The sequence below is a fragment of the Diceros bicornis genome, unplaced genomic scaffold, assembly GCF_020826845.1.
Source record: "Diceros bicornis minor isolate mBicDic1 unplaced genomic scaffold, mDicBic1.mat.cur scaffold_1053_ctg1, whole genome shotgun sequence".
In the NCBI taxonomy this organism is placed as follows: Eukaryota; Metazoa; Chordata; class Mammalia; order Perissodactyla; family Rhinocerotidae; genus Diceros; species Diceros bicornis.
The window spans coordinates 1-26,205 of NW_026690986.1; the positions used below are offsets into that span (position 1 = coordinate 1).

General features: G+C 60.7%; 1 protein-coding gene across 1 annotated transcript; it reads left to right on the top strand.

Annotated features, from left to right (window-relative positions):
* Positions 1-2,320: 2,320 nt before the first annotated feature.
* Positions 2,321-6,100, top strand: LOC131402436 (secretory carrier-associated membrane protein 4-like). Its single transcript, XM_058537193.1, has 2 exons — positions 2,321-2,602; positions 4,256-6,100. The coding sequence occupies exons 1-2, from the start codon at positions 2,423-2,425 to the stop codon at positions 4,433-4,435; spliced, it is 360 nt and encodes a 119-aa protein (XP_058393176.1). The 5' UTR covers positions 2,321-2,422; the 3' UTR covers positions 4,436-6,100.
* The last annotated feature ends 20,105 nt before the right edge of the window (positions 6,101-26,205 follow it).

Consider the following 26,205-nt stretch of genomic DNA (forward strand, 5'->3'; position numbering starts at 1 on the left):
CATGAACATCCTTTCCCTGTTCGGGATTCCATGTGGCTTTTATTTAAGTTTTGCTTTAGAGGTTTGTTCACATCAGGCTGCAGGTGAGGGGTACGCATTTCCAGGGTGGTGTTTCTCTCAAGCTCTCCCTCACCTGTGGGCTCCATAGTCCTGGAGAGATTCTCACAGTCGGGGATTTTAGAATAATGGCTTTATTGAGATACACTTCATAGACCAGAAATTCACCCTTTTAAAAAGTGTACAATTCACTGGTTTTCAGTATATTCACAAGGTTGGGCAACCATCAACACTATCTAATTCCAGAATATTCTCATCATCCCAAACAGAAACCCCGTCCCCATCAGCAGTCACCCCCAGCCCCTGACAGCCACAAACCCACTTTCTGTCTGTGGATCTGCCTGTTCTGGACATTTCACATCAATGGAATCACACACCGTGTGTCCTTCTGTGTCTGGTTCTCTCACGGAGCGTCGTGTCTTCAAGGTCCATCCACGGTGTGGCTGTGTCAGGGCTTCACTCCTCTTCATGGCTGCGTCGTATTCTGGTGTGGATGGACCATGTTGTGTGTTATCCATTCGTCCATCAATGGACAATGGGGCTGTTATACTTTTTTGCTATTGTTAGTAGTGCTGCTCTGAAATTCCTATCAGTTTCCACGTGGACGCGTGTTTTCGTTTCTCTCGGGTCTCCCCCCCCCCCCCCTTATGGCCGGGTGACCTAGTAACTCTTTTAACCTTCTGAGGATCGGCCAGACTCCCGCACAGATTTTGCAGGCTGCGTCCTGTGCTATCCTTTCGTGTTCTGTCCCCTCTCCCTCGTTCTGTTCTAGGGGAGCACCTGGCGCCCCTGTCCCCTCCCTGGTGCCCACTCTCCGTCTCCAGGCCCCTCTCCAGCCTCCCTGCTCCCCACCGCTTCTCCCTTGGCCTCTTCCGGGTGCAGCTGGGATGCAGCAGGCTGGTTCACTGTCTGTAGCTGAGCGAGGCCGGTTTATCACCCGCTGTTCCTGAGTGGCGTCATCCCGGGTCGTAAATGAGATTGTTCTCTCAGGAGCAGCCAGCCGCCAGCTGGCTCCTGGGCGTGTCTGGGAGGCTGGTGCCGCCGCGGAGCAGGCTCCCCGTTCTACATCCCCCACCCGTGGGCGCGTCCACCCTCCCCGGAGACCACGATCCGCGGGCTGGGCCCCCACCCGCCCAACTCCATGTTCTGGGGCCCAGATCCGGTGGGAGATCATTCGTCCCCAGAGTGACGCCCCCAGCAGGCCCAGCACCTCCTCCCCTCCTGGGAGCCCCTGCCCACAGGACAGCGTCCAGCCGCCCCACCTGCCCGGCCAGCTGCCTGTCCATCCCACTCAGCACCCCCTGCGCCCTCCGGCTGCTGCCCTTGCTCACGCCCCTGGAAGTGCAGAGCACTGTGCGTAGAGCGTGTGTGCTGTGTTCACGTGTGCACACACGTGTAGTATATAGATGATACCCACATGCACACGTTTTTATAAACGCTCTCTGGAAGGAGACATGGCAGATGGGTTACGTTGGTTCCCTCTGGGCTGGGGAGGGGGGTTGGTGAGAGAGAGACCATTTAGTGTATATTCTTTTAAGTTTCCTGGATCTTAACCTTAAGCCACGTGGTTTTATTACCTGTTAAGAAAAAATATTCTCAAAAATTCCATATTTCCTGTCTCCCTGCTCCCAGCGGCAAACGTGGGTAACAAGATGGATGTTCTTCTATTATGGTCTGAGAACGTAACGGGGTTCTTAGGATCTTGCTGTACCTGACAGATCTTCAATTTTTTTTCTTTCCTCTTGTTTTTTTAGTGTCTCAGTATTCCATCTGTGGCTGTAGCATAATTTGTGTTTGTGTCGTTCCCAGCCCGTGGACATTTAGGTTCCTCCCAGCTTTTCGTTATTACAAACAACTGCTGTAGTATGAATTCTTGTAAGTAGAATTAGAGTAGTTGGGGTGAAAGGGCGTACACTCCTACTGACAAGGTGGTGTTCGTATCTCCTTCCCTCATACACACGAGGTTTGCCATTATGATGGTAGAAGAATGATGCCTTGTTCTAACTTGCATGTCTTTGTTGGTGGGTTTGAGCATCATTTCTTTCTTTTTTTTTGAAGATTTTATTTATTTATTTTTCTTCCCCAAAGCCCCAGTAGATAGTTGTATGTCATAGCTGCACACCCTTCTAGTTGCTGTATGTGGGACTCGGCCTCAGCATGGCCGGAGAAGCGGTGCCTCGGTGCGCGCCCGGGATCCGAACCCGGGCCACCAGCAGCGGAGCGCGTGCACTCAACTGCTAAGCCATGGGGTCAGCCCTGAGCATCATTTATTATGTTTATTGGCCTCCTGGTAGTCCTTGTACAAATTGCCCATCTCTGCTAGTTGTTTGTCTTTTTCTTGTTGATTTCTCGGAGTTCTTTACATATGAAGAATGGTGGGCAGGGTCTGGTGGACATGCTGGCACCCACGCTCTCTTCTCCTTGCAGTGGTTGGCTGGCAGCGATCGGGTTCTTCCAGACCAGTGTCGGGGCCGCCGTGATCATGCTGCTTCCAGCCATCATGTTCTCCATGTCGGCCGCCATGATGGCCATTGTGATCATGAAGGTAAGTCCTCTGGGTCCCGGGACGTCCAGCTTCTTCCCACGCTTCCTGTTGCCGACCCCCCGGCCGCGGGGGCTCATCTCAGCCCCCATGCCTGCTGGGGGGCATTTCAGGCGTAAGAGACTGAGTGTCCGGGAAGTGGGGGTGATCTCTGTCAGCAGGGCAGACCCTCCCGTTGTCTGCACCCTCAACTGCTCTAGCCAGGACCCTGCCTGCCCCGCCACGTGTTGCCATTTACAGTTAAATTCAAATTAAGTAAAATCAAATAAAACTAAAAATTCAGTGCATCCATCGCGGCCACCTCGTCCCGAGCGCTCAGGTGCCAACCGTCTCCAGCGTCGTGGGAAGCTCTGCCTAATGGAGACTTCCAGCGGGGAACCTTTGCATTGCAGTCCCGAATTCGTCAGCCACGTGAGGGTTGTTCCGGAACTACGTGAAAGCCAACAGGCGACGACGAGGCTGACAGTGCGTCCGCCCCAGCCTTCCCGGGGGTGGCCGTCCTGGCTGTCTGTCTGCGGTGCACCGGGGTGCTGCTCCAGAAGCCGGCCCTGCGCCGGGCGACAGGGTTGCCAGTGATGTTTAGAAACTGGGTTTGGAGCCCCGTCAAGCCTCCTTGCCGTGCAATCCTGGTGGTCACAGCACAGTCACAGTCTGGGCTATTTGATCCGTGCCCTTGTCTGGAAGACAGAGGAGAGCTCGGCGTCCCCATATTTGCGCCCCAAAATCCTTTCAGCTGTCTGGATGATCTGAAGGGACAAGAGGGGAGAGATGAGCAGAAACTGTGAGCGTGCTTAGAGACACCACGGTGGGTCTCGGCGAGATTCCAGGACGGGGTCCACAGGGAGCTGACCACCTTCCAGCCGGGATCTTCTACTCGGAAAACCGAATGCTAATACCAGCCGAAGATGCCTGGGAGGCACGGGAAAGCAGGGGTTTCGGGGTTCAAAGTAGAGTGCGCTCCCCCAAAACAAGACAGAGAGGCCCCCTCTGTCGGGATCCGCAGGAGCACCCCAGGTTTGGTGGTTCGCAGGAAAGAAGAAAGACGATTCCAGCGGGAAATGCCAAAGCGTTCAGCTTCACTAATGATCAAGAGCCTGAAGTGAAAACACTGCTGTCTTGCTTCTTGAATTTGCCGCGGTTTCTAGAAATAGTACAGCGCGGGGTTCCCAGGGCAACGGTCGTTCTGGACGGTGAGGAGTCCGTTGTCCGTCCCCAGGGGTCCCTGCCGAGGAGATAATTGCCCGCCCAGAGACGGCTGTTTGTGATGTGTGGGGTCCGGGCCTGACGCGCCCGCATCAGGAGGCGCAAGGAATCCTTATCCCAGTTTCTCCCGCCGGGCGCCGCCCCTCGAGGCGGTGAGTGTCGGGAGAGCCGTCCACAGGGAGACACAGGCCCCAACGGGCCAGCTGGAAAGAAGAGCTGGTGGCTGGGTGTGGGCCACACAGAGGCAGCAGAAATCCACACCGAGAGGCGACCGGGACCTTCTGAGTCCCCGATCTCGGCGTCTGTGCGTTTTCTAGTTTCCACAGAGACCCTTCTGTTACTTTGGTAATCCGTTTAAGAAAAGCGTTGCCTGAAGGTCGAGCAGGTCTCGCCATCACACACACCCTCGCTGATTTCTCTGCTCTCTGCCCCCCCTGCCCTCCACCCCTGCAGGTGCACAAGATCTACCGGGGGGCCGGTGGAAGCTTCCAGAAGGCGCAGACGGAGTGGAACACGGGCACTTGGCGGAACCCGCCGTCTCGGGAGGCACAGTACAACAACTTCTCGGGGAACAGCCTGCCCGAGTACCCCACCGTGCCCAGCTACCCGGCTGGCGGCAGCCAGTGGCCTTAGATGGAGTGGCCGGCCTGCCTCCCCCCCCACTCCTGCCGCCACCCTGGGTCCCCTGAGCCCCTAAGCCTGTACCCCCGCCCCTTCCAGGCAGCGGCTCGGCCCTCCCCCAGCTGGGATGGCAGGAGGGGCTGGTGGACTAGGGCTTCCAGCCAGGCGGGCGGACCCTGGGGGCTCTTGAGGACCCACACTCACCTTCATCTCACTCCCAAGAGCCGAGCTCCTTGCAGACACTGCCCAGAGCTGTCCAGCCTCTGCCGTCCAGCAGAAGGACGCTCCTTCTGCCCCCAAAACGTTTGCCCCAAAACGGTGTAGCGGCCACACCCTCTCCCCTCGGGGTCTCGGCGGTCGCCGCATGCCCAGGGAGAGGGAGGCCTTGGCACCAGATTCTGGGCCCCTCCGGGCGACAGAGGGACCTGATGTATAGTGGGGTCGCCCATATCTCTGTTCTCCCAAGTCCCCGCCCACCTGCAGTAGGAGGGCTCACGGGGATGAGCCCTTGGGGACGGCCAGAGCCCGCTTTGCCACCTCTGTGCAGTGATCTGAGCCCCTGTCTGTCTGTCCATCCACCCCGGTCGCTCTGCGCTGCGCTCCTTGGCTGCTGTGGGGCCAGCTTGCCTCCGGCCTTCCTGCCACGGTCACTCGCGTCCACAGACGCGCGCTCTTCCCCGTAGCGGTCTAGAGCTCCAGTGCCCTGGTGTGGCTACAGGAGAGAGGCCCCACTACCCCCCACCCGTACCGGGACAAAACCTGGGACGGAATCCCCTTGGGAGAGGAGGGGACCGTTGGCCTCTGCCCCCCACCCCCACCCTCAGCGTGCAGACGGGAAAACAGGTGGCGTCTTGAGGTCACTGCCTGCCCCGAGGCCGGGCGTCGGAGGGTGACGCTGGGCCGGCTGCTCAGGGGCTGCGGGGCCACACGGCCCTTTTCTGGATCTGCAGGAAGCAGGAGATTGAGTTTCTCAGGAGAGCGGCCTTTTAGGAGATGACATGACCCATCTCTGTGCCTTATTGAGGAATCTGAACAGCCGTCACTTTGCTCTGCTCCCCTCCTCCGATTCTTCTAGCTCCTTCCAGACCAGGGGACCGAGCATCCCGGGGGGGGGGGTCTCCGCAGCACCTGCGTGAGCGAACGGACCAAAGGAGGCCTCCTGGTGGCCTCTTAGCCCGTGCTGGCCAGGCTTCCCGGGTGCCCTGACACTGCCCCTCGGCCTCTTCCTCATGACACCCCGCCCCGCTGGACGCCCGCCTCTCCAGAAGCCCCCGGCCCATGGGGCCGGACCTGTTCCCCGCACCCGCGCTTGCTTGCCTTAGCTACTTGTGCCGTGGTCCCTGGAGAAAGTGGCTGCGTCCAGGTCCCCAGAGGACGAGGCCTCTGGATGGAGACCCCAGCCTCGGGTCTCCTGGCATCCCGTAACACCCCCGAGCCAGCCTCCTGCACTGAGAGGCTCACGCTGTGCTAACCGTGGGGCTGAATCTCGTCATGACCCTAACGCCGATGGTGACAGCCCGTTCACCAGGTGTCACCAGGCATAGGAGGAATACCGTGGATTCGCCCACAGCACCCTCCCCTGTGCCCCCCACCGTATTTGGCGCCTTTGTTAATACAGGGTAGTTAGTGGTTTTTGTTACCTGAAAATATTCTGGAAATAAATACAATTTTTCTGCATCGGACTGAGCCTCCCTCCGAGGGGGCTGTTTGTGGCGTGTGTGTGTGCATGTGTACCCGCCTGGGCCTTCGTCCCGTCGTAGGATCGCAGCACACACGGCCTCGAGCAGAATAAACCAGGAGCAGCCTGTGCACCTGATCCCAGGCCCTGTCGTCGAGGTGGCCGACACCCCCACACACCCCGCAGTGGGTCTCTCTCAAGGCCCACCCGTGGACCCTGCCCCAATGTGGCGCCTGAACCTCCCTGCGCCCCGAGAGAGGAGCCCAGCACGACCCAAACACCTCCTCCCCATGCTGTGTCCACACATCGCCACGGTGGACGCGGGAGGGAGGGCGGGTGTCTGTTATTTCACAGGACATTGTCACCACAAAGCGGAAGGAAACCAGACCCACACAGAGAAACCTGACAGCCCAGAGCAATTGGTGGGTTGAACTGTCCCCCCAAATTCACATGTGGAGGTGCTGACCCCAGCACCTCAGAAGGGGCTCATTTGGATAGAGAGTCGTAGACGTGTCATCAGTTACAACGAGGGCGTGAGGGTGGCCCCTAATCCAGTGTAACCGGTGTCCTAGTAGAAGGGACATCTGGACAGAGGCACCCAGAGAGGCCCACGTGAAGATGGAGGCAGAGATGGGGGTGACGCATCGACAAGCCAGGGAATGCCAAAGATGCCAGCGACCCCAGAGCCAGGAGAGCATGCGACAGCCCCAGGAAAGGAGCAAAGAAGTCAGGGAACCGAGGACACAAGGCTGAGAGCACAGTGCTCCAGGATGTGCCAGCCACACAACGCAGGCCTGGAGGATGGAGAGTGGGCGGGGCTCAAACTACAGGGATTTATTCTCCCAGTTCTGGAGCCAGAGGTTCCAGGTCAAGGTGTGGCAGTGCTCCTTCCAGAGGATCCTGGGGAGGGTCCTTCCTGCCTCTTCCAGCTTCTGGGGCCCCAGGTGTCCCTGGGCTCGAGGCCACGCCTCTCCCATCTCTGCGTCCGTCTTCACACAGCTTCTCTGTCTGCGTCTCTGTGTCTACGTCTGCCCTTCTGTCTGTTGTAAGGACACCATTGTTGGATTTGGGGCCTACCCTAATCCGGGATGATCTCATCTCGAGATCCTTAATTACATCTGCAAAAACCGTGTTTCCAGGTAAGGTTACCATTCCCGGGACGTGGACCCGTCTCTGGGGGACACCACTCAGCCCCTGCAGGGGGAACCGTGGGCTTCGGAGAGGGAGGAACAGCAGAAGGTGGCCCAGGGTGGGAGCGGACGCCGGCCAGGCCCTGCTGAGGCTGCACCAAGGTTGCATGGCCGTAGGGGATAGTGTCCCTGGGCCGGGAGGAGAGCTGCGTTCATGGTGCCACGGGTGCACAGCCGTGGGGACCTCAGGCGAGGATGGGGGAGGGGACTTGGGGACGCCTGGGGAGGTTTCCTGTAGGGGGAAGCTTGGGCTGAGAGGACTCCTCAGCAGGATCTGGAAGGGAGGCGCTGACTTTGGCCAGGAGCAGGGACAGGCCACATCTAGTGACAGGAGGCTGGTGGACGAGGAGGGCCCCGTCACTAGTGATTGGTGGCTACTTGCCCATTTCTTGTGAGCCTTCCCTTAGCTCCAGGTCTGTCCCCCTCGGCACTGGGGACGCCGGGGGTGGGTCATTCTCTGTGGGGCCGTGCTGGGTGCTGTGGGGGGGGAGCTGCATCCCTGGCCCCCGCCCACTCGATGCCAGGAGCACCCCCAGTGTGACAACCACAGACGTCCCCAGACATTGCCCAGTGTCCCCAGTGGGCACGTTCACCTCGGGCGAGACTCTCTGCTTCAGTGGCAAGAGTTGACCTGGCAAAATCGTTGCTTATGGGAATCAAGCGCAGCAACTGAATTAGAAAGATTAATGGAGATTTTTTTTTTAATCTGATCGAGGGATCGAGTCCTAGTTACATAGGAAAGCGTCGATCCTGATGTAAGTAATTTCTGGGAGTAAGAACAGGAAGGCAAGTGGAAGCAACTTCACTCTGCTGCAGAGAAAACGCATGATTGATCAGGACGACGTTTGATGTGCAGGGTTCACTCTGAACCTCTTTTCTCAGAGAAAGCTTACAGCGTGGGAGGGTAATTCGCTCGTGGATGCCCTGCCTCCATCAACGCAGACCCAGTGCTGGGCGGGCGGGAAGGCCATGGCGGGAGTGCCGGGCGTGGATCAGGCTCCCGGGGCGGCGGCAGTGGAGGCCCACGGGCGGGGGGCTCCGACTCTGGAGCTGGATGCCCGAGGTCCAGGCATCGGCAGGGCCGTGTTCCCTCTGAAATCTCTGCGGGAGGATCCTTCCTGCCTCCCCCAGCTAGCTGACATTAACATTTGTTAATGTCATTAAAAAAAATTTGTTACATTTTAACATTAAAAAAATTTTTTTTAAGAAAAAAAGGATGAGTGGCCTTGTTTTCATTTTGGCCATCTCTTGAACATCTAGCTTCATAAAGGATGGCTACCCCCCCCCCCCCCCCCCCCCCCCCCCCCCCGTCCGCTGCTGCATTCTCTCTGTTGCAACATGATGTTTTGGCCCCAAGACAAACATAGCGGGCAAAAGGTTTCTCTGGGAGGTGGGAGGGCAGGAGCTGGTGGGGAGGTGGCAGTGGGCCCGTCACAGCTGCAGACCCCTTGGGAGGCACTGAGACCCTGTCTTGGGTTGTCCGTCCATGCGGGTTGGGGAGCTGGGGCATTTATCCTCCAGCTCCCAACAACCCAGCGGGGGGCTGGGGCCTTGACTCTGCCGGCAGGTGAGAGAGTGGAGGGCGCTGGTCTGCATGCGTGTCTATGTGTGCGTGTGTGTGTGTGTGTTCCAGGTGCGTACATGTGTGTGTGTGTTTTGTTGTGAGTTGAATTATGTCTCCCACTCCCAATCATATGTTGAAGTCTTAGCCTGCAGGACTTCAGAATGTGACCTTATTTGGAAATAGGGTCTTTACAGGAGGGATTATTATTATGTGTGTGTGTGTGTGTGTGTGTGTGTGTGTGTGTGTGAGGAAGATTAGCCCTGAGCTAACACCCGTCACACCAGTCCTCCTCTTTTTGCTGGGGAAGACTGGCCCTGGGCTAACATTCGTGCCCATCTTCCTCTACTTTATGTGGGACGCCACCATAGCATGGCTTGACAAGCGGTGCGTAGGTCCACACCTGGGATCCAGGCCTGCAAACCCTGGGCCGCCAGAAGTGGAGCACGCAAACCTAACCACTATGCCACTGGGTTGGAGGGATTATTTGAGTTAAAGTGAGGCCACACTGGAGCAGGGTGGGCCCTAATGCAATGTGACTGGTGTCCTTATAAAAGGGGGACATTAGGACACAGACACGCACACAAGGAGAAGGCCACGTGAAGACAGAGGCAGAGATGGGGTGATGCTCCTACAAGCCACAGGACACTAAGAATTGCCAGTGACCCCCAGAAGCTGGAGAGAATGGGACAGATTCTCCATCAGAAGGACCCAGCCCTGCTGACACCCTGATCTCGGACTTCCGGCCTCCAGAACTGGGAGAAGATGAATGTCTGTTGTTGGAGCTGCCCCGTCTGTGGTTCATTGCGACCACCCCAGGAAACTCACACAGATGTTGTCTTGTCACCCAGTCAATCGTTATCTCTGCTCCCAGGACTCCAGCCACCACCACCAATTCCCTCTCCCATGACCCAGAATCTCTCCCCTCCACTCGTGGCTTCTGTTCACCCATCGTGTCAGCCAGGCACCTCACCGCAAGGACCAGAAATAAACTCCAGCGTTTCAAGGCGGCCAGGAATTCATTGGAATTTATTGTTCAGAGTCACTTTATTTATGGGAACTTAGAAGCCTGTGGAATTGATGGGTGGCTGGGTACCCTAAATCAGACCCCGACCAGGAGTGAAGGTGAGGATCAAGAGGTGCGAGGTGGAACATCATCTTCTATCAAAGATAGAGGGCGAGAGGGTAGGACCCACAGCCTTGCCCTGGTGTGAGCTGGCATGAGCTGGCTCGTCTTTCCATCTCATGCTTCAGACCCCACATCCCAAACAGGACAGTTGACTGGCTGTATTCATCTCCTAGGACTGCTGTAACAAAGAACCATAAATAGGGTTCCTTAAAACAGCAGAAATTTATTCCCTCCCGGTTCTGGAGGCCAAGAAGTCCGAAACCAAGGTGTCTGCAGGACTGGTTCCTTGTTGTTTTTTTTTTTTAATGTTTATTTATTTATTTATTTTTGTGTGAGGAAGATCAGCCCTGAGCTAACATCCGTGCCAATCCTCCTCTTTTTGCTGAGGAAGACCAGCTCTGAGCTAACATCTATTGCCAATCCTCCTCGTTTTTTTCCCCTAAAGCCCCAGTAGATAGTTGTATATCATAGTTGCACATCCTTCTAGTTGCTGTATGTGGGACGCGGCCTCAGCATGGCCGGAGAAGCGGTGCGGCGGTGCGTGCCTGGGATCCAAACCTGGGCCGCCGGTAGCGGAGCGCGCGCACTTAACCGCTAAGCCACGGGCCGGCCCAGGACTGGTTCCTTCTGAGGGAGGGTCTGTCCCATGCTCCCTCTCAGCTTCTGGTGGCTCTGGCAGTGTTTGGCATCACTTGGCTTGTAGATGCATCACTCCAACCTGTCTGTGTCATCACATGGCCGTCTCCCTGTGTGTCTGTGTCCAAATGTCCCTCTTCTTATAAGGACACCAGTCTTGGATTAGGGCCACCCTCTCCAGGATGATCTCATTTTAACTTAATTACATCTGCAAAGACGATATTTCCAAATAAGGTCACGTTCACAGGTACAGGGGCCGGGATTTCAACATTTCTTTTTGAGGACCACGATTCAACCCATAACAGTGGCCAAATCTGGGTCCACATCTGTATGAGTGTCCTGGGGCCGCCAGAACAAAGTACAACAACTGGGTGGCTCGAGACAACAATTTATCCTCTTAGATTCTGGAGGCCAGACGCCCGAGATCAAGGTGTGGCAGGGCCGTGCTCCTTCCAGAGGCTCCAGAGGAGGGTTCTTCCTGCCTCTCCCAGCTTCTGGGGCTCCAGGCGTCCTTGGCTTGTGGCCACATCACCCCAGTCTCTGCCTGTGTCATCATGTGGTCATCTTCTCTCTCAGTGCGTCTCTTCTTCTAATAAGGATGCCAGTCATTGAATTTGGGACCTACCCTACTCCAGTGTGACCTTATCTGAACTTAACTAATTACATCTGCAAAGACCCTATTTCCAAATGAGGTCACATTCTGAGGTTCCAGGTGGATGTGAATTTTTGTGAGGATGCTTTTTGACTCTCTCCCTTGCCCAGGCCTTGGCCCCCGGGGAGAGGGGTGAAGAAAAAGCCCCTGTTGGGGCTCCTTGGTGACAGGTAGGACACCGCATGCCCCACGCTCCGGTGACGAGGCCATCCTGGTTTGCCGGGATTTTCGTGGGTTTAGCACTGGAAGTCCCAGGTCCCAGGAGACCTAGAAATACTGGGATACTGGGTCACCCTATGCTGTACCTCCACAGTACAGGAGGGGATGCCTGAGAAGCCACACAATGGCAGAAGGACACTGTCTGGGTCACCTTTAACACAAATCAGGTACCCTCACCTCCTCCTGCTCAGCAATCCCAGAGAAGGATCTGATTGGCTCATTCTGGGCCAATCAGAGAAGGCTGGGAGGTCACATGGTACAGACCTGGCTGCTGGAGGCTGTTCTCAGAGGACGAGGAAGCCCCTGGAGCTTCTGTACCCTCAAGGCCTCAGTGTCTTCATGGCTGCCCTTCACCACCTCTCATGTGCCTTCTGGCCTCAGTTTCCCCTCCATAACGCACAACATCCAAAGAGGGAGAACTTTGACCTGTTCCAATCACTCCTGAGCATATAGCCCCAGGCCTCACCTTCAGCTGAACACCCTCTTCCACCGCAGCCACTGGGACTGGAGTGGTGTTGCTGGGCCCACCCTCAGAACAGTGGGGGCCGGCACTACCCACCGGTAGAGGGCAGCAGTGTTGGAAGTTCGAAGCCAGGGGACAGTGGGAAAGTCACTTCGCCTCTCCAAACCTCAGTTTCCACATCTTGAAAATGGGAATGTGCACAGCAAAGTCCCTGCCCCGTGGTGGGAGAGGCCTGGCTGCACGGAGCACTAATTCAATTCGACAAAAGTGAACCGGAGCGCCTGGTTTGCCTGTGGGCTGGCGCCAGACACCAGGACGCAGCCCTGAGCCTGTCCTGGGGTCTCCGAGGAGGAGGACACAGATGGACCTGCCTCTTACAAGCATAAAGGAGCAGAAGGGGGTGCGTCCTCCCTGTCTCCTCCCCACACCCCATAGCTGTTTGGGTTTTATTGGGAGGCTGGGATATTGTTTGACTTTCTGGGCCATGAGGAGACCAGCTCATCCTCCATACAATGTTCTTATTATTTTATGGAGAGCCCCCAAAGGGCTGTTTCCCACCCTAGCTTAGCTTTCCCAAATGGCGTCCCCATGATCAAAGCCAAAAAAGGAAGCAGGAACATGTGGACCACATTTGAAGTGGGTTAAAAATGAGGAAGCACAAAAGGCCGTTTGCTTTTTCAAAGATCCCAGTGATTAGAGAGAAATATGTTCTTTTGAGGCAGAAGGTCCTATGCTGGCGGTTCTTTATTCATTAATTCATGGGGTTCCATGATATACCCGAGGGGGCTGTCATAAGCCCTAACTTACAAATGAAGACGCAGAGGACCAGAGAGGGTCAGTGACCTACCCATCGTCACACAGCCTCTGGCTGGCACAGCCCCAGCCTTGGCGTCAATTTCTGCATTCTTTCAGCTGCACAAGCCACCCTGCCTTTACAGGGGCAAGGCTGGAGCTCGGGTTTTTAAGGCTCAAATACCTCTGGAGAGAGGCCACCATGCCCTCTAACTCCTGACCCCTGGGAGTTGAGCACCTGAGAGCAGATTTTCCTGAACGTCAAGAGTGGGAGAGAAGAGGAGAGATGGGGCTGGGAATTTTGAAGAAATAAAACCCCGAGTCCTCCAGAACTCTCCAGAACATCTGGGAGAACCATGGAGTACAAGCAGAGCAGTGAGCAAAGCAGACGCAGTCCCTGGCTTGGCGCGGCTGGTGGAGGAGGCTGGTTTTAAACAAACACTCCTTTAGAGTAAGGCTCCAGTTGGAAAGGGTCAGGATGCAGTAAGAAAGGACAACAGGGGGACTTGGGCTCCCTGGAGGCGGTGACACTGCAAGTGAGACTGCAGGAGAAGGATTGGGGCAGAACCAGCCCTAAAGCCTGCCTCTCCGAGGGCTTGGCTTGACCCCTAAACCGTTGCCATTCCGCTGTCCCATGCCAGCTTAATTCTCCTCTCCCCTTTTCTGAGCATCCCATCTGGCTAAGGGACAGGAGGACAATAATCAGAGATCTTGGAATCCTCCTCCCATCTGATCACATCTAGCTTTTAGCCTTCAGGGTTGGGCCCTGGGCCACTCTGCCCCACGCCACCTTATTACATCCGAAACCAGCGTGTCCTTTTATTTTCTGTCCTGTGCCCCTTCCCCCCAGGACGGAGGACTCCCCGAGAAGCGATGCCAACGGTCCAGCTCACCGCTCTATTCTCAGAGCCATTGGCCGGCACTTAACAAATCCTCGAATGGATGAGTCTCCTCCAACGTTAAGATGCCCCAGGACCACGGGGGGCCCGAGGGGTGGGCTTCCTCCTAGCCCGGGGGTGGGCTGACAGTGCGTGAGCCAGCCCTCTGCAGACTGCACTTATTGAGCCCCAGCTGCGTGCCAGGGCCTGTGCACGGCCAGGAGGCCCGGCAGCACAGTGGACTAGCCACCTCAGGTGACCCCGGGCGGACGCGGGCTGTGCTGACCCCTCCTTCGCTCGTGCTTACGTCACCACTTCTCGGGACACCGGCCTGCCCATGCTCCTGGAGTCCTCTCCCCGCCCGGCCCCACCCAGCGCGCCTCCCGCCACCCGCCCCAGAAGTCGGCCGGTCCCCGCGCTGACCACGCCCCGCGCCGCCGCCCGCCCGTGACGTCAGGTGGCGAGACCGTGACGTCACAGAAGCGCGGCGGGACGGCGCCGAGGAGACCGGCCACGCGTCGCCATGGCAACGACGGGCGGCCACGGGCGGGCGGCGGGAGCCCCGCCCCCTGGCGGGGCGGACGCGGCCCGGCGGCCTCTCCGCCCGCGCGCCGCCCCTCCCTCCACCCCCGCGGCCGCGCCCCTCCGGTGGCCCAGCGGGCAGCAGCCCAGCCACCCTCGAGCGGCCGCAAAGCGCGGCAGCCGTCGCGCGGCGCCACCCGCTGCCGCAAAGCGGCTGGCGCGCCGCGGAGCCCCGCCCCGCGCTGTGACGTCAGCGCGCCCCACGGCGCTCGGCGGCCGCGCAGTGGGCGCCGGGCCCTCCCCCGCGTCGCTAGCGGCGTAAGCGCGGGCCGCGGGCGACGCTGCGAGACCGGGGACCGGGCGCCCGCGCGGCGGGGACGGCCCGCGCCCAACATGCGGAGGCCGGCGGCGGCGGCGCGGCAGCGGGGGCCCGAGCGGGCGCCGGAGCCGGAGCCGGAGCGCGAGCGGGGCCCGGAGCGGGGGTCGGCGCCGCGCTGCTGAGGGAGCCCGCGCCGCCCAGCCCGGCCGGCCGCCCGCGGGGCCACGGCCACGGCCACGGCGGAGGCCGAGAGGTAATGGCGCGCTCTCGCCGGTGCGCGGCCACGCGCCCGGCCCTGCGGTCCCACTCCTGCCGACCCCCGCACCCCAGACCCCGCCGGCCCGCACCCCCGCTGACCCCTGCACTTGGGACCCCCGTCGCCCCTCCACCTCGCTGACCCCTACACTTCGGACCCGTCCCTGTGGACCCCTGCACTACCGTACCTCCACTGACCCCCACGCTCCAGCCCTATTGATCCTCCAGCCCACTGACCCTCACGCTCTAGACCCCGACCCCTCACTCTCTCCGCTCTGCACTCCAGACCTTCCCCCCAGTGACCCCTAGACTCAAACCTTGCCACCTCTTACCCCCACTGACCCCTCACACTGCAGCCTGACTGTCCCCCCAGGTCAGACCCCACTGCTCCCACTGTCCGCTTGGTTCCACCCCACCTCCCCCTTCACTGCCCCCAGTGCTCAAGACCACTGTCCGTTCCCCGTGTCCCCCACCCCTCCAGCTCTGTCCTCTGGATGCCCGCCCCTGCCCACCTGGTCCCATCGCCCCTCCCCACGCCGGCGCACACACTGCCCCCTTTGTGGTCCTGAAGGCTTTTCGGAGAGAGCCGGGGGGTGGGGGGCGGGGGGGCGTGGGGCTTGGGGCGGGGAAGGGGCATACAGCAAGAGGGGTCTTCTCTGGGGTGACCTGTTGCGGGGCGCTGCTTAGGAACTCGCGGCTCTCCGCCCGGCTGCACCCTCCCCCTTCCGCCCTCGCCACCGGCTTTGTTTTCCGGAAACACTTTGGATCAGGGAGGGGGTTGAGACGGCTGTGCCCCGGGCGGGGCCACAGGGATCTCTCCTCCCTGTCTCCTCTGCCCCAACTTTCTGGGGGGGCACCTTTCACGTGAGGGACTGGGGGCGTGAGAGAAAGCCTGGTGGTGTCCAGGCTGGCAGCCTGGGTGGGCTGAGGGCAGCTGGGTTATTCCCTGGGCCTCTGGATGGCATTGTTTGCAGGAAACGGCCCTGGAGGGTTCCGTGCGCGTAGGTGGAGTCCAGCGTTTTGTCCCCAGTTCCCTCCACGGGGGACCCAGGCCTGGCCACTGTCTGGGACTCTGGGGGTTTCCACATGTCTATCCAGTGGGGCTCCACTTCCTGGGTCCTCTCTCCCCGCCCTGGGGAACACAGACAGGCTCAGCTGGCGTTCCTGGGCCCCCAGGGGCTCTTGTAGTCAGTGGGTGTGCCAGATGAGTGGGAACGCACAAAGGCTCCAGTCCTGGGGGAGACGGGCGCTGGGGAACTTGCTCTGATGGTGGTGGGGGGTTGAGAGATTGGGAGCCGGAGCTGCAGATTTGAAAGAGGGAAGTTTGCGGTTGTGGCCTGTAGTTTGTTTTTCGCTTATGTCTCCACCAAATCGTGCCCTAGAAAGGCACCGCTCTGGGCTCTGCAGGCAGATGGACAGGCGGATGGGCCGGGGCTGGCTGCAGCGCCCCCAGGAGTGCACACAGGCTCAGCACCGGAGTCTCCAGGGCCCAGATGTTTTATTTAGCCCCCGCGGCGGGTGTCTTGGGCCCTGTCGCCTAGGAATGCAGTGGGAGGGGTGCAGGGGGTGGTCCGGGGTCCAGATAGGACCACCAGTTGTGTCTGCTGCCCTCGGCAGGTGGAGGTGTGGCCTGTGCGGCGGGGCGGGGGGAGGAGGGAGGTCTGGAAGGAGCTGGCTGGACCCCTGACCCCAGCTGTGGGCGGAACCCCTGGTGGTCTGCAGCCAACATCTGCAGGAGTCTGGTTTTCCTGTCCACAGTTGGCGGTTGGCCCTTCTTGTGTGAAGCGGCTTCTTGTCTGATTTTGATTCCCCCTCATTTCTCTGAAGCCTTTGGGGATGAGCGTCTCATCGCCCGGTGCTGGGCATGTCCCTGTGTGGCGATGACAGAGCTGCGTGCAGACAGACTTCTTTGAACTGCTGGTTCCAGTTCCGTCTGACCCTCCTCCTCTTAATTACACAGTAATTACCTTTGGGTTGCAAGAGGAAGTAGGTGAGGTTTTTTAGAAATTGAAACCCTGCTTATCTGCTCATCCCAGCTTTGGGGAAGCCACCGCGCCAGCCATTAATTTGGGAGGTGAGCCAGCTCAGAGGTGTTCCAGGCAGCTACGGGACCATTCGTGTGCATGGGGACCTACCGGTGCGTCTGAGCAAGCTGGGGGCAGGCCTGGGTGCCCCCTTGGCCCGTTCCCGTGAGGCTGCACCGTGGCGTTACCCCTGGGTTGCCAGGAACACCTCGTCCCACCTTGTCCCATGGTTGACTTCGCTGCCCCTCCTGGGCCCCCGTGGAGCTCCCCCAGGTCGCCTCAGGAGCAGTGGGGTCCCTCATGGTTGTGGTGGGGTGGGGTCTCTGTCTTGGCGGATATTTTCTGGGCCCTGAAAACCCGGGCCTGAGCAGCCCGGGCCCTGCCTCTCCTGTAAGGAGGTTGAGGTCCATCAAGGTCTTGGGTTGGGCGGTGGGCAGAGGGCCGGGGAGGGAGCAGGAGAGGCGGGGCCGTGGGGTGCTGTTGGAGCTGGGTGCCTGCAGGCCTCTAGTGGTTATGCGCGGGTCAGTGTGGGCGGGTCAGCCGCGGTAGTTTAACCCTCAGCGGTAGTTTAACCCTCAGCGGCGGACTGGTCCTTGTGAAGGAGCCTGGGCACGCTGGTTGGGGTCAGCCAGTATCAGTGTTGGGTGTCTGGCCTGGGCTTGGTGGCCGCTGTCACGCCCACTGGAGGCCCTGCTGTCTCGAGGTAGAGAGTGGGGTGTGCCTGGCAGAACTCTGCTCATCTGGTCAGGAACGTCCCCGCAGGTGGTGTCTTTCCGTGATGGCACGAGGCACCCTCAGCGGGCCGTCGAGGAAGGGGCACCTGAGCCGGGGCCCGGTGGGTCCGGAAGGCCCTGCCTCGGGCAGCTCTGCGCCTGCCTCTCCCCATCCGAGAGCTTTGGGGGCCTGTGCCAGGCGGCCTCCCGAGTCCCCGTTGTACGGATGAGGAGGTCGGGGCCTCGGTGACCTGCTCCAGTGAGGATGTATATAGGGTGCCCGCGGGAACTGGCCTGAGCGGGAGGGTCTGGGGTCCCCGGGCCCAATATGGGCCGCCCGGCAGTGAGCACTCATCTGTGTGCCCGTCCTCTGGGTGTCGGCCTCGCCTCAGTGTCTCCCTCCTGCCCCGTCTCCCGCACAAGCTCCTGGTCCAGGCCGTGCGGGCGCCAGGCCCTTGCAGTATGGGAGTCTGTGCGGAGGGTCGGAGGGGCCCTTGCAGTGTGGGGGTCCGTGCAGAGGGCCGGAGGGGCCCTTGCGATGTGGGGGTCCATGTGGGCGCCGGGCCCTTGCAGTGTGGGGGTCCGTGCGGAGGGTCGGAGGGTCCCTTGCAGTGTGGGGGTCCGTGCGGAGGGTCGGAGGGGCCCTTGCGGTGTGGGGGTCCGTGCAGAGGGTCAGAGGGACTCTCAGGAGGGTGGTAAACGACGCCACATCTTTTTGTTGCTCAGAACTCCCACGCAGCTCCCTGCACACGGAAACAGACCATGGTTCTGGGGCCCCGCTAAGGCGTGTCTCCACCTGGTCCTGCTGTGACGCGGCCCCTCTCCGGGCCCTGTCTGAGGTTCCTCCCCTAGAACACCTCCTGTTCACCCTCAGAGGGCAGCACCCGGTCCCCTGCTCTGAGCCCGCCCCCCAGGACGGGTCCTCTCATTCCGGGAGCTCGGCGGTGTCCACAGTTGGCAGCCACGTCTTGGTGAACAAGTGTCGTTCCTGCCAGTTGCGTTCGGCGTGTGTCAGCAGTCAGGTTAACTAGCATGCCAGAGCCCTGATGCCGAGTTCACTCTCAGATCACATCCACAAATTCCAAAGCACCATGCTGACATGGAGGGGCGAGTCTCGCTGGGGAGGGTAGCTGGGCGAGGACGGAGGCAGAGCGTGTGTGGGCGCGAGGAGGTGCCCAGTGAGGGCGGGGGGCTAGGACTCCTCGCTTGGGGAAGCGGGTGTCCAGGAGCTGCCCCAGTGGATGAGGGACGGGAGGACGCTGGGCTTGGCTCGCTGTGCCTGACCCTGTGGCGGGCCCTCTCTCCCGTCGCAGCTCCTGTCCACAAGTGAGAGTCCAGGAGAATGTTCTTGGAAGAGTGGACGAGCTGCCCGGCGTCCTCATGTGGCTCAGAGCCTCTCCCACCAGGAGCAGGCCAGGCGCCCAATACAGTCCTTGGTCACGGCGGGATCCGAGGTGGTCCTGGGGCAAGCGATCGCTGTTTAAAAGGTGAAAGTAGCTATGATATGTTGTTGTGTGTCATGAGTTTATGTCGGTTTGTGATTCACCTGAGTCTTAAAAAAAACTGTGATTAAAGGTAACTCCTCAGTTATCTGGAAGTCCCCGCCCTCCTGAATGAGGTGCCCGCTGGCTCTGTGTGGATCTGAGGAATGCATTCACCTCTTGGAGACCAGGCAACTCTCTCTTCCGTGGACAGACGGGGTGTCATTGCGGGGGGCCCGCAGCCTCCACCGGGTCCTCGTCCCGGAGGTAACCCTGAGATGGCGGGTGTTTGTGGTGCGCCCCCATGGCTGTGCCCACCTTGCTTGCTGTGGTCCCAGGGCCAGGCCAGTGGGCAGCCCAGCTGGGACATCGTGGTGGGGCCAGGCGGTGGTAGTCGTGGGCGGTGGGCCCAGGTCAGTGCTGACAGCTCCTGGGACCCCTCATGTCACGCCCGGGTGCCCCTCTACTCTGCCAGCACCTTCCCTCTGTCTCTGCTTTCACACGGCAGGGAGGGTGGGGTTGAGAGCGCCTAGCACTGACCTGGGCCCACTGCCCAGTGCTGTTGGGTCACTGCTGGCCCCACTCGTGGGCCCCCCCTGTTTTCCTGAAGCTGCTTCAGTGGGCCTAGTGGAAACTTCAGGACAGTTTCTAGACCCGGGTGTCTCCCCCTCGGCACTGTGGACATGGGGCTGGGTCCTTCTCTGGAGCACCCCCAGTCGTGTCAGCCACAGATGTCCCCAGGCATCGCCCAGTGTGAGGGGGGCAGGGTCGCCCTAGGGGAGAACCTGCTCTAGAGATTTCCCACAACCGGCAGCCGCTGCTGTGAGCTGCGGGCCTGCAGACCCGCAGGCCTGGGGTCCACGAGCACAGCCTGCCCTTGCCCCCAGGAGCTGGAAAACTAAGGAAGGAAGAGAACAGGGGACCAAGGGGGGCCACTCCTCCTGACAGCCAGCAGGGAGGTGGCCTGGAGGGATGGACTCATTCGGACCTGGAGCTGCGGCCAGTGGTGGCCCGGCCGGCATCAGCACTGCCCCCCTTGCCTTGTGCCCCTGAAGATTACGCCCCTTGTAGTGTGGAGCTCTCTCCTGGTTTGTTCCCAGCCTCCAGGCTGCGGGGGAGGGGTGACACCTGCTGCCCGGGGAGTTGGGGCATCTTCTACAGGTGGAGGCGCCCGGCCCCTGGGAACGCCTCTGCCCAGCGCGGAGGATGGGGGAGCTGATTGGGAGGCCGTTTCCCCTGGTCTGCAGAGAGCAGAGAGTCGGGTGGACTCCCCGTGGTCCTCCCTCAAAGCTGGGGGTCCAGCCCGGCTGGCCCTGATGAGCCCTGCAGCTGTGCGCCTTGCCCAGGCGAGCTGCAGTGTGCACCAGGCCCCTCTGCTGCCCAGGCTGCAGACCCCCATCTGTAACGGTCACTGTGGTACCTGGCTCAGACCCGGCTCGTGGGCGCCGCTGAGTGTTTCGGATGGTGGCCAGGTACTCAAGACCTCGGGGATGCAGGCAGCCGGCCCCTGGACCCCCACAGAATCAGGACTTGAGCCACATGGGTAGTTGACACTGTGCAGTAGCCTCGTTAAAAAGCAACAGATGAGATTCATTGTGTTCAACTCAGTGTACGCGGGATATGACCGCCTACATGTGTGATAGCTGCGTTAGACTCACTGGGACAGTGGGTATTTCTTTCATTTGGGTGTGCATTTCACACTCACAGCTCATCACCCTTTGGAACTTGATTTTTCTTTGGAAATGCTTGGTTTTAAGAAATACACGGAACTGAGTGCAAAATGTTAGCGCCCTGGCCAAGGGCAAGTCCTGGGGAGGGTGACCAGCTCCCCGTGGGTCCCGGCTCCCTCGAGGCACTTCAACCCGAGGGCCCGGGAGCAGGGCATCCTCGTGTCCACGTAGCCAGGTGAAGACGCAGGGCACCCGCCTAGGTTTTAATTTCAGACAAACAACCAGAAGTTGACTAATATAAGTATGTCCCAAAGACCGAGTGGATGCTTAAACTGCAAGCGGTTAGTTGCTTATCAGAGATCCAGTGTACGCTGGGTGCCCTGCATGTTATCTGCTCCATCCAGCCCCCTCAGCTGCCATCGGTGCCCTGGGGCTCTGGGTGGCCGCGGATGGGGAGTTGGGGTGCTGCCTGCTCCTTGGGGCTGCCCCGCTGCGTCTCTGGCCAGGGGCAAGACGGGGCGGTCTGGGCAGCCCTCACTGTGCCCTGGGGGCCAACTCGGTGGGCCTGCTGAGGCAGAGCCGCGTGTGTGCACAGGTCAGCTGTGCTGTCGCCCTGACCGGGTATGGAGAGCACGGGGCGTGCCGAGCCCACAGCTGGGATCGAGCCGTCCTGGGTGGTGGTGGGGGCCGTGCCCAGGCCGCTGGGAAGGCCTGAGCTAGAGGGGTGGTGTCTCGCGTTCTCGTGCAGCCAGTGGTGAGTCAGCCCTTCCTTCTCTCCCCACCGTCTCGCCAGTTTCTGTCTCTTACTTCCTGTGAGCACACCCCTCGATGCTTCCGAAATATTTACGGGCAGTGTCTGTCGCGGAGCTGGTGTGGTCAGATGCGGCCCAGAGCGGGAGGTGTGGCTCTGGCGGTGGGCCCGGCGTGCTGTGGACTTGGAGCTGCATGCGCCGGGCGTTGACCTGGGAGGGAGGCCCGGCCGGAGCCGCCTGCTCTCCCACGTTCTTTAGAACTGCCTTTTGGGAGAGCGCACACTTGGCTTTTTTTTAGTTGAGGTATAATTCATAGACTGTAAAATTCACTGATGTGTGTACTTCAGTGTTTTCAGTACATTCACAGAGTTGTGCAGCCGCCACCTCTGTCTAGTTCTGGAACATGCTCATCACCCCAGAATAAGCCCTGTCCCTATCAGCTGTCACTCCCCACCCCCTCCCCAGCTCCTGACAACCACGAACTCACTTTCTTTCTATGGATCTGCCTGGTTTGGACATTTCGCATCAACGGAATCACACACCGTGTGTCCTTCTGTGTCTGGTTCTCTCGCTGAGCATCGTGTGTTCAGGGTCCATCCATGGTGTAGCTATGTCAGGGCCTCACTCCTTTTCATGGCTGCATTGTATTCCAGTGGGTGGGTAGACACGTTGTGTGGATCCATCATCTACTGATGGGCAGTTGGGGCGTTTCCACCTTGTGGCTGTTGTGAGTCATGCTGCTGAGAACATGCATGTGCAGGCCTGTGTGGATGCATATCTTCAGTTCTCCTGGGTGGATGTTGAAGAGGGGGACTCTTGGGTCATTTGATGTCTCCACGTCTAAGTCTTTGAGGAGCCGCCGACTGATTTTCGCGATGGCTGCAGCATTTCCACCCCCACCGCTGGGTGAGGGGCCTGTTCTTCATGTCCCTCTGACTCACTTTCCAGTGTCTGCGTCCTGGCGTCTCCTCACGTTGCCTCTCCTGGCTGAGGGCTGACCCTCTGTCGTGGCATCGCTGCCTCCTCAGAGTCTGGGAACCTTAACGGGTTTCCAGAGGCCTGCCTTCCCGCGGCCCTGCACTTTCTAGAGAGCCAGGAGCTCTGAGTGTGCCGCTGGGCCTCTGGCCTTGGGTCATGGCGAGGTTTGGGGCCCTCGCCCCTTTGAGCAGGTGTGTCCGGAGTTTTAGAGTGACCAACAGGCTCCCAGCCTGTGAGACCAGAAAACCCAACATCCTGTTCTTGGTATTTTAAATAGCAGAACCCACCCATGCCCGTGAAGAAAATGAACGTTAGAGCAAAGCGTAAAGAATGTTTTTGAAAAGTCACTCAGAATCCAAGCGATGGGTACCGTTCACGCCTCAGTGAAATCCTTCCAGACCCTGAAACACACGAGTGTGTTCGTCAGCAGGACCGGCCATACCCTGTGGACCTGCTTCTCCCTCGGGAGTGGCCGTGGGTCTCCTCCACGGAGAAAATAGATCATCCCAGGCTGTGCCACAGAAAACAGAGCCATGCCCTCCCCCCAGGCCGCTGTGCACGTGTCCCCAAGGCCCAGGGGCTCAGCCTCCGGGCGAGGTCATAGTCCTCCGGTCCGAAGTGGGCGCTTCCTTGAATTGCAGGTGAGGATTCTGCCATCGGGAGGGAGGGCAAGTGACGTCTGCGTGTGGGGGCCTCCGGGCAGGATGGACCTGTAGGAAAGCCCCGAGGAGGCTCCAATGGGGAGCTGAGTGGGCGGATGGCTGCCGGTGGTGGGAGTGAGGAGCACAGGGCCCGGGCCTATTGGGCATGTGCTCGGCCTCCTTCCGGGAAGGACACTGCCTCAGTGACCCAGCTGCTGGCCCTCCTGGCCCTGAGAAAAGCTGCCAAGGTCACTTGTCCAGTGACATGTCCAGTTCTGGGGGATGTGCCACCCCGAGGGAGCTGGCCAGCCCCCTGCCCCCTCCTGCAGGTGGTCAGGTCCCCTGGGCAGGGCCAGGCTCCTGTGGGTGACACTCAGTTCACCCCAGGAAAACCAGGGAGCTGGGGCAGTGTCCTTCTCTGTGCACGTGGGCTGGTTTGCCGCTGCCTTGGCGGCCTTCCGTGTCCTCCCACCTACGGGCCTCTGCCTGCGTCCACTCGCACCCACCCCTCGCCCCTGCCAGCTTTGAGAGGGGAGGCGGGAGGAGCCCTTGCTCCCCAGTGCTCGCTCCTGAGAGTGGGCCGGGCTGGCCCAGGGCTCCAGGGCTCCCTCCCCCCAGCTGTGTCCCCAGCGCTGCCGAGGGGCGTCATGGTGAAGGTGGCATGTGCTCCTGTGAGGCAGGAAAGAGGATTGCAGGGTGGGAAAGGCGGAGAGGGGCGTCCTGACTCTGCTCCCCGCCTGTCGCCCGTCTCCCGCCTTTCGGAGCCCGAGGCCGCTTCCGGGGCCCCCAACACCTGCAGGCACAGGCTCTGTGGGCTGCAGCATCTGCCACTTCCTCTGTGCACAGCTGCTGCGCAGCCTCGCAGAGGGCGGGGTGCGGTGGCACCAGGATGGCTGTGGATAACGCCTGTGGCCGTGTGTCCCGCCACCTGCCGACTGTGAGTCCTGCCGTGGCTCCGGCGGTCGTCGTCAGAGGCGGTGTCTGCCGACTGTGAGTCCTGCCGTGGCTCCGGCGGTCGTCGTCAGAGGCGGTGTCTGCCGACTGTGAGTCCTGCCGTGGCTCCGGCGGTCGTCGTCAGAGGCGGTGTCTGCCGACTGTGAGTCCTGCCGTGGCTCCGGCGGTCGTCGTCAGAGGCGGTGTCTGCCGACTGTGAGTCCTGCCGTGGCTCCGGCGGTCGTCGTCAGAGGCGGTGTCTGCCGACTGTGAGTCCTGCCGTGGCTCCGGCGGTCGTCTCAGAGGCGGTGTCTGCCGACTGTGAGTCCTGCCGTGGCTCCGGCGGTCGTCTCAGAGGCGGTGTCTGCCGACTGTGAGTCCTGCCGTGGCTCCGGCGGTCGTCTCAGAGGCGGTGTCTGCCGACTGTGAGTCCTGCCGTGGCTCCGGCGGTCGTCGTCAGAGGCGGTGTCTGCCGACTGTGAGTCCTGCCGTGGCTCCGGCGGTCGTCTCAGAGGCGGTGTCTGCCGACTGTGAGTCCTGCCGTGGCTCCGGCGGTCGTCTCAGAGGCGGTGTCTGTGAGGCAGCTTGCACCTCCTCTGTGACTTTGCCTCTGTCTCTCTTTATCTGTTGGTCTGTTTGATCTCATTTGGTCACCAGTCGCCGAGTTCCTGCCTCGTGCCCCTCGAGGAAGGTGCCCGTGTCCTCGTGGAGCTCTCGATCACCGGGGGGCTCGGGGAAGTGGTGTCGCCTGGCCTTGCTGTGGGGCGCTGCGTCGGGTGGGGCAGAGCGGGAGGGGAGGGCCGTCTTGTTTCTTGTTCCACGGACTTCATTTCAGATTCACAGAAAAGTTGTGAGGACGGTTCCGAGTGCCCTGTGCTCGCCCCTCATGTTGGTGCCCGTGGGCTCACAGCCTGTGAGCCGGGGGGTGCCTTTTACGAAGCAGAGTCCACGCTTTTCCTCGGATTCCTCAGTCCCCCTGGTGTCCTCTGTCCGTCACGTGTGTCCGTCTCTGTCCCCTCCTCACGAGGACACCAGTCATGGGTAGAGCCCACCCTGATTTGCAAACAAGGCCACATCCCCAGACGCCGCGGAGTTAGGACGTGTGGGGACTCAGGCCACGCCAGGGACAGATGCAGCTGCCTCCGGCGCCCGCGCGTCTCCACCGGCACTGCTTCTCCTGAGCCGTCTGAGGGCACGTTGCCCAAGTCGCCCTGTGGTGCCCGTCACCTGTATGTCTTCGGCCCTCTCCCAGGAGTGTCGGCGCGTCTCGTCCACCTGCCGTGCCTTTTGTGACTGGGCCCCGTGGCCCACAGCCCCGTCGTCCACACCGGTTCTCCATCCTCACGGCAGGAACTCTGCGCGCCCTCTCGGGGCGCTGCCGGGGCCTCAGGCCAGCCCCTGCCCCCTGCTGAGCCTGCCCTCGCCGTGGACGGGGGCCTGCTCCTCCTGGTCACTGAGAGGCGACCTCGTGCCCCCTCGGCACGCCCGGCGCCCCTCCGCTTGTTGCGCGGCAGCCTCGGCTGGATGGGAGTGTGCTCCCCGGGTCCCTCTCGGGCCACCATGGCCCCGGCCCAGGGGGATCCTGGGAGGAGCCCCTGGGACAGAGGTGGGCTTGGACTGAGGGGAGGGACGTGCGTGTCCAGCATTGCCTAGAAGGGGTGCAGCCGGGATCGCGCCTGACTCGGCTGCTGCTGAGTGGGGACTGGTGGCTGGGTCCTCCGTGGGGCCGTGTGCTGTGGCCCACCCGGGAGGGCGGCCGCCCCGCACCTGCCTCCAGACTGGGCCCAGCTCTGGGCTGGGCTGTGCCGTGATGTCAGCGCAGGGACTGTGACATCACTGAGTGGAGACGGCAGAGAAGGGGGGCCGGCCCCTGGCCCCGACAAGATGGAGGACCCCCAAAAGAACACGGCAGGTAACTCCCCTGAGGGGGCGCTTGCGGAGGAGCACGGCCCGGACCCTGGGGCCAGCTCTCCGGGACATGCTCAGGGTGGATACGGGCGACACGCAGCTGCCTGGGACTGGCCAGCGGTCAGCCGCAGCCTGGGCCAGCAGGCAGGAGCCGTCCCAGTGGGATGCTAAGTTGCCACGAGGGCCGGGCCATGCCCGCGCCCCTGGAGGCCCGCCCGTGGCGAGAGCTCTGGAGGGGGCCGGGGGCCGTGTTGGTGGGGTCGAGCCTAGGCTTATTTTAGGGCCGGGTGAGGGACGGGAGGCCCCCTCTGCCCGGGGTGATTATTTTTAGCTCCGGGCCTGGGCCTGGGCCGACGTCAGACACTCCCACTTCCCCGAGGGCTCGGGT